Raw genomic sequence first — 7,430 nt, 5'->3', positions numbered from 1 at the left:
AAATGGATGAAAAGAGCTTTGATTTGCAACAAATTTGAGTGAATTTGGTTGAGAAACGAGCAAGAACGGAGCAAATGAAATTTTGCGAATTTTCGAGCAAACACGATGAGCAAAACAGCGAAAATGAAGAAGAAAGGGGTATTTAAGGAAAACCCCGTTCTGGCGCCAATCCCAATGCCTGGCGCTGAGGCCAGTTGTGTGGCGCTGATGCTTTTTCAGCAGCGCCGGGACACTCGGCCACTCACTGGGGTTGTTCTACATTTTTGCAATATATTTTGGGTTCCTTGGTACGCCAGTTAGCCCCTCTAAGAAATTTGACACGATTTTTAGTAATCGGCTTGATTGCACAAAGTGATGACTTGATGAAAGATCGTCTCACTTAGCTTAAATCGCCTAAGCATTGGCTCATTAACAAAAGGCACCGACATAGTGGTTCATTCGCAAAAGGCACCGACGTACAGGTTCAAAAGCAGCAAAAGCGCCGACGTACAGGTATAGTGGAAGCAAAGTTCAAGCGAGCTTTTAAAGATCGACAGGCGGAGATCTTCGGTATTTCCTTTGGAAAATTATCGCAACAAATGAGGATAGCTTCAAGCGAGGATATCTTCGACGGCATTCCCTAGATTGTAGAGAGTTGTCACAAACAACTGAAGGTAATTTCAAGCAAAGTTGTCTTCGACCATGTTCCCTTAGACTTGGAAGATGGTCATAAAGCGGAAGAAGATTGTTTCAAGCGAAGCAATCTTCAATAGTATTCCCTTGGACGTGGAATATTATCAATGCGGATGGGGATTGTTTCAAGCGAAACAATCTTCGATGGTATTCCCTTTGACGTGGAATATTATCAATGCGGAAGAGGATTGTTTCAAGCAAAACAATCTTCGATAGTATTCCCTTGGACGTGGAATATTATCAAAGTGGGAGAGGATCGTTTCAGGCAAAGCAGTCTTCTATATTGGAAGTAGTTACAAGCGTAGCAGTTTTCAAGCGGGATGGCATTCTCTTGGCAGGAGGTCATCAAAATAACAGTAAAGCAGCAGCAAATCGGTTACCCTCCAGAGACGTGTGATCGACGGTGCAAGATACGCGTTTCTTAACTCTTTTATCTGTTTTAACTAACGCTAGTTTGCATGTATCGGCGTTTTAAGAGTGATTTAGGATCGCAAAACTTTCTGAATCATTCTCCGTCCCTATCGATACTTTGACTTTTGTTTTCGAAACTTGCGTTTCTCCAAACTCAGCCAAAGTGGGGGCTTCTGTAGACACCCATTTGTGTCTCCCCAAAACCAAATCCAGTGATGAGTACCTTTCACGTCGAACCATAATCGAATGAAGTGAAAGTGTGGAAAGTTTAGTGTTGCGGATAGTTTTAATTTTTTTCTCTTTTCTCTGTTTTTGAAAACTTATTTTAAGGAAATAGCCAATCCAGTTTGGTTGGTCATGATATGGGTCCAATAGTAGTGTGGTTGGATGGGGCTTGACAAAAGCTTTCCAACGATATATTATGAGCCCAATTCCAATGAATATTGAGGAAGTTATGGCCAATTTACTAAATTGGGCCCGTTTTAAGCCTTATATGCGGCCCAATGATCTAGGGGAGGGCCTAATATAGATTTATCATTCCTAATGCAATTAGGAATGGTTTTAGTCTTCTAGATTCTTCTAGAAGGTTCTTTTCATTCCTAATTCATTTAGCATTGATAAATTGACTTTTGTTGACTTTTCAGAGTTTTAATTAAAATCAAAGAGCATTTTTGAGGAAAATACGATTTTATCCTCCTAAACGGGAATTTTTATCTGATTTTAAGAAAACGCGTGATTTTCTGAATCAGCGCCAAACGCCAGCTGTAGTGCCTGGTGCTACGCTTTGCGCCTGGCGCCAATGGCCATCGTTGGCGCTGATCGAGTTTTATGAGTGCCAGAACTCTGTTTTGATATTTTATCTTTTTGGCTGATTTTCTTTATAAATAACGTCGTAAAAACTCCGTTTTCATTCGCCAACTCTCATCAAGATTCTCTTGATTACTCTCTCTCTCTCTCTCTCTTTCTTTTCTAAACTAGCTTTTCTCAAATATAAAAATTCCGCATTCATTAGATCTAGATACACCTAGCCATATTCAAAGTTGTCTTTGCCCTAGACGTAAAAGGTTTAATTTCTGAGGGTTTGATCCCAAATATCTCTTTCAATTATTTAATTTAATTGTTGATTATTATTTTCCTTGAATTTACTAACGTGTGTATTTTGTTATTAGAAAGAGGTACGTGGCATCCAAGTAAGTACTTTAATGGTTTTTATTGATGTTATGATATAGAAATCATGCTTAGATTGTTATTATGATTCCTAGTATAATGTCTAGAGTAAATTTAATATCAAATATGATTGTTACGATGCTTCTTATGTTCTTCCTAATATTTATGATTGTTAGTATCATGTTAGGGTTAAATATTTGATTTTTATATGCTTAGTGATATGCTAGTGTTTGTTATTAATCTTGTTGGTATCATGCCTAGGATCTTGCTATTATTATGCTTTAACATTATTATGATTATTCTTTATGATTTATGATTATAATTGTTATAATTATTGTTATGATGATTATTTTTAATTATGATTGTTATGATTATAATTTTATTATTTATGATTATTATTAATGTTGCTTGATATTTTTTTTTATTGCTTGATCACACCTTTTAATGCATGATTAAAGGAAATTGGTACTTGTAATAACGCTTAATAAGATAATTAATAATCTTGTTAGGGTTAATTTGATTATAATTCAAGTGATCGCCAATAATAGATTTATTTGTGCATTAAATTCAACCAACATAGATAAACAGGTTTAGGGTTAATCCTATTGATTGCATGTTAGTCAAAAAGCGCACATGAATACGATGAATAAAGTAGCGGCCTATTATTAGGGCAGGTTCAATCTCTTTTAGGTTGGATTTGTACCTTCATCCCCGAACCCTTATTTGGTTCAAGACCTTATGGAGTTGACGATCTCTTGGATCGTTAAGGGGTGTAACCTTCATCTCGTGAACGGTTTACAAGTTCCTAAAACTTGTTGGCGACTCTTTTGCTCTATCTTCTTCCCTTTTGGACGCCACCGTACTTTACTGTATGATCAAAGTGGGGTTCAAGCTAGTGGGTTAACGCTTGAAATTATTCCCTACACATACACTTGCACGTATGTCAGAAAAAAAAAATCATACACTTGCACTAAACATACAATCATATATTTACGTAATTAGATGCAACCTTCATTCAAAAAATGCCAATAAAATGATGCCAATGTACGTATAAAAAGAAAAAAAAAACGAATTTCGTACCTTTTTTGTAAACTACAAATTGATACATTTTCCAATCCTAGAGAAGCTTCAAAATAACATATGTAAAAAAAAAAAACCCAAAAACAAAAATAAACAAAACCTCAAAGAAATTGCATAACATGTATTAATACACTCAAGACTTCTCTTATTCTACCTTCATTTGCTGCACATATGTGGCCCTTGAACCTATCATTGGACTGGATGGCTTTTTAGGAGAAGCAGGCTCCAAATATAACGGCTTACCTACACCAATAAGAGACGTTTGCCTCCCATTTTCGGCCCCCAATAGTAAACGAAACGTCCACCCGAGAATCTTGGGTGCGAATGCCTTGTATAGAAGGAATGCATCATACCAACTTGGGTGCTTCACATAGGGATCTCCTCGGCAAGCCCCTGCCACTATTAGCTTCGCGAATTCATCTACTGCTCCACCACTAGCTTGTACCTACAAACATGGAGAATTTAAAATAGAAAATGTGATGAATCAAACAAAAATTAATAGCAAAAGGCCTTATTTATTGTCTTTTAATTAAGAAAAAAGAAGATGGAAAATTCAATAGTAAATGATAGGTTGTTATTCACTAAAGCTTACCAATACAAGCATAAGGAAGTATGGCAAATGCAAAATGTTCGGGGTATTGGATAAGGAAATAGTAAGGAATGAAACTAATTAAAATATTTCTTAATTTCTAAAATCAGACTAGACCATATTGAACTTCGGATCAAACTAGAAAAATTCAAATAATATCGGACAATTCTATAAAAATGATGAGCCATACCATATAAAAACACCACATAAACCAGGTTACCAAATTTTAATACGGAGAAATTTTTCAAACTAAACCAGAGTACCTTAATTAAAGTGTAGAAAACTATAAATCACTCACTTTTTTGTTAACAAAACTTTTTTGAAACAAAAAAAAAGTAGTGTTCTCGCTTAAGATTTTCTACTATACATTTTGGGTAGAACATGTTACCATACGGTTGGTGTAATCATACAAAAAACGTGCAAGTGTAAGTAGTGAATGCATCGTTATGAAAATGACCTTGAGATTAATTAGAAAGATCAAAACATTTTAGTAACTACCTCTCGCTCTTCTCTCCATTGCATCTCGGCGCCATTATCAACCATGTTCTTGCCTCTTGTAATATCCGTCCCAATCCATCCATGGGTTGCGATTGTTATTCCTACATCTTCTTTCACTTCAAGTCTCAATGTTTCATAAAAGTTCACCAATGCCGCCTTTGCTGCCTAGTTAATAGCCATATAAAAAATGACGAAATTATTAAAACCATGGAAACAAAAGTAGTACTTATATTTCGAGGGAATGTGGCACTTACCGAATACAAGCTCATCCTTGGCAAAGGAAACCAATTCTCAACCGAAGCATTCACAATGATTCGACCTTTTGTTTGTCGTAAGTAAGGAAGGGCAACATAGGTTGGATAAACATTTCCCCAAAAGTTTATATCCTAACGATTAACCATATATACAAAAATTAGTTATAACATCATCTATGTACAATCAAAACATTTAGGTCTTTTCTCCCATAATATGTACGGAATAATGGACAACAATAGCTTATACTCGTATGAATTAATCCTTCAAAAATTAACTTGTACAAAGTATTTGAAACAACATTGATCAAGCACACCAATAGATAATTCTCAGTTTCTCACCATCAAATGAGGAAATGTAGACGTGTCATTAACTTCCTCGAAGTAGAATGTATGACCCAAACTTGTAGCGTTCACTAAATGGTCGACTATAAGAAAACAAATCAAGTTAGTAAAAATGATTAGCATTTCTTCCAATTGTTTTCATGAAAATTTGTTTGTATAGATATCATGCTAATAATTAAACAAATATTATCAATAAAAACTCCCGAAACAGACGAGCAGTGAGAGTAACATAATGGTTTGACACAAAAAGAGGAAAAAAGAAGATATCTACTCAAAAACAAAGTTTAAAACTACTCCATCTGCATCAAAATGTTTTTCCCACACCTTGACCAATTTAGTCTCACAAAAAGATTTGAAATGAGAAGAACAATATAAAATGGAGGATAAATTGTTACTCCCTCCGTTCCTAAAATGACGTTAATTTGTCTTTTTTGGCGTTTCATTTAATGGTTGCTGTACTTTTTAATTAATTTTTACACATTTCCCTCATACATACATATATTCCATGCAATTGTTCCCATTACTCAAATTATTTATATCTCAATGCAACTATTCCTATTTACAAAAATATTTACCTATTACTATCAATACAAATATTTGTATTTTCAAAGTTAGTTTAATGTCGCAATACTTGATCCTCATCGTATATGTGAATAATGTGATACCTAATTTTTATTTTCCACTATCTTATTTTTCCTTATAATATTAACCGTGTAAAACCACCAAAAGTAACCTTCTTTCGGTAAAATACACGTATACGAGTAGAAAATCGAAGAGCTGAGGGTGATGATAATAAAGGCAATTAATATGGTTTCAAAAAATAAATAAAGGCAATTAATAACATAATATATGATCAATTAGCATTGTAAACTAATTCATTGCATAGTGTTATGGAGTTTACCACGACCATAAAAACTCATTGTTTCGGTGATGAACCTTCGACACTCGTCTTCTTTGATGACGTCGGCGGCCACGATCATGACATGCTTTGCACCAATCTGTCTTGCATTCTCACTTATCCCACGGAGCCTAGTGTCTCTTCTTGCAACAAGTACAAGGATTGCTCCTCTTTTTGCATATTCATAGGCAATTTGCTGAAACAATGAAATTTGTTTAATCTATAATTACTAACAAGTAACATGTAATTAATAATTGTAAAGCACAAATTGAGATTTGTACAGTAAATTAAACAGAATAAACTGTATCAAATTGTACTTTTAAGAACAATAATTATTTGTAGTTTTTTTGCTTAAAGAGTGAAATTTGTTCTATTACTAATAACAAATGTAATCTAAAGCGTTTTTTTTATTTTTTTTTTATTTTTTTTTATTTTTTTTTGGGTAGCAAATCGAAGGGATGAGTTATACATTGGCTCATCTTGTACCAAAAAAGCAACGGATATCATAATATTCTTTGTGTGTGGTAAATTAAAATTTTATAGTCATTATTTTTTGTTTTTAGTTTTTTGATTTTTTGAAAACTAAAAACAAAAAACGGGAAACAAGAAAAAGGTATTTCCACTTTTCAGTTGTCAGTTTTCAAAATTACCATGATTTTAATAAGTCTAAATAATTTTTGATTCATTATGTGACATATATAATATACTTTTTAAAAACAAAAACAAAAAACAGAAAACCACAGCGATGCCAAACAAAACTAGTAGTCATAATTTTTACAACCAGCGCTGTTTCGATCCCAAAACATTAATCGAGTAATTAACCTCTGATCAATAGAATAACCTCAAATCAATCGAGTAACCCTGACCGCACAACACCTAACCGAGTAACGCCAGCCACATCATGTAGCCGGCTATATATGAAAATTTGTGTTTTACAATTACAAAACTTAACATATTCAAAGGCTGGTGTGTACAAACACATACTTTTTTTTTTAGACACATACTTAGCTTCAAAAATTTTAATGATCAAAGGTGTTGATTAGATCATTAGAGTCCATGTGAACATAGCAGAAATTTAATGTAATTTGAGATGACTAAGTCTATCGCATGTATGCAATACAAAACCTATTATTACGGACTAATACAAAAACAAGAAAATGATGATAAAATAAATAGTAATATTTACCTCGCCAAGTCCAGAAGAAGCACCAGTAATGATAACAACTTTATTTTCCATACTTTCATAGTAAAACAAGCCATAAGCCCATTCACATGCATTAATAAAACTCAAAGTTGGCCATGCTAATGCCAACATTACCAAACTTGCCGGTGGAACCACAAAATTCATGAATGAATTTACAAAATCCATTTTTATTACTAACTAATTATCTCCTATAATTATCTAATAATGTCTAATTTATTTTGATAAAAAAGAAAGAAAGAAAATGAGAAAATTGAAGAAAGATGATCAAATAAAATTGATAAGAAGTGAAGAAGATGAGAATGAGTTGTACGTGGT

At 33.7% G+C, this 7,430-nt stretch overlaps 1 protein-coding gene across 1 annotated transcript; it reads right to left on the bottom strand.

Moving 5' to 3' along the window:
- Positions 1 to 3,215: 3,215 nt before the first annotated feature.
- LOC110694038 (11-beta-hydroxysteroid dehydrogenase-like 5) lies at positions 3,216 to 7,430 on the bottom strand. The gene is made up of 6 exons (XM_021871200.1): positions 7,098 to 7,430; positions 5,915 to 6,107; positions 5,011 to 5,096; positions 4,672 to 4,803; positions 4,418 to 4,582; positions 3,216 to 3,775 (listed from the first exon to the last, which is right to left on the bottom strand). The coding sequence occupies exons 1-6, from the start codon at positions 7,278 to 7,280 to the stop codon at positions 3,476 to 3,478; spliced, it is 1,059 nt and encodes a 352-aa protein (XP_021726892.1). The 5' UTR covers positions 7,281 to 7,430; the 3' UTR covers positions 3,216 to 3,475.

Source organism: Chenopodium quinoa, unplaced genomic scaffold (assembly GCF_001683475.1).
Source record: "Chenopodium quinoa cultivar QQ74 unplaced genomic scaffold, ASM168347v1, whole genome shotgun sequence".
NCBI classification, from domain to species: Eukaryota; Viridiplantae; Streptophyta; class Magnoliopsida; order Caryophyllales; family Amaranthaceae; genus Chenopodium; species Chenopodium quinoa.
The sequence above is the reverse complement of the archived record's forward strand: the minus strand, read 5'-3'. Positions and strand labels throughout refer to the sequence as shown.

Excerpts from the sequence above, each read along its gene's own strand:
- LOC110694038 (XM_021871200.1), bottom strand. The coding sequence starts at position 7,280 with ATGGATTTTGTAAATTCATTCATGAATTTTGTGGTTCCACCGGCAAGT. Across the intron at positions 4,804-5,010 it reads CTACATTTCCTCATTTGATG|GATATAAACTTTTGGGGAAA; the intron begins GTGAGAAACTGA and ends GTTAATCGTTAG. Across the intron at positions 3,776-4,417 it reads AATGGAGAGAAGAGCGAGAG|GTACAAGCTAGTGGTGGAGC; the intron begins GTAGTTACTAAA and ends CCATGTTTGTAG.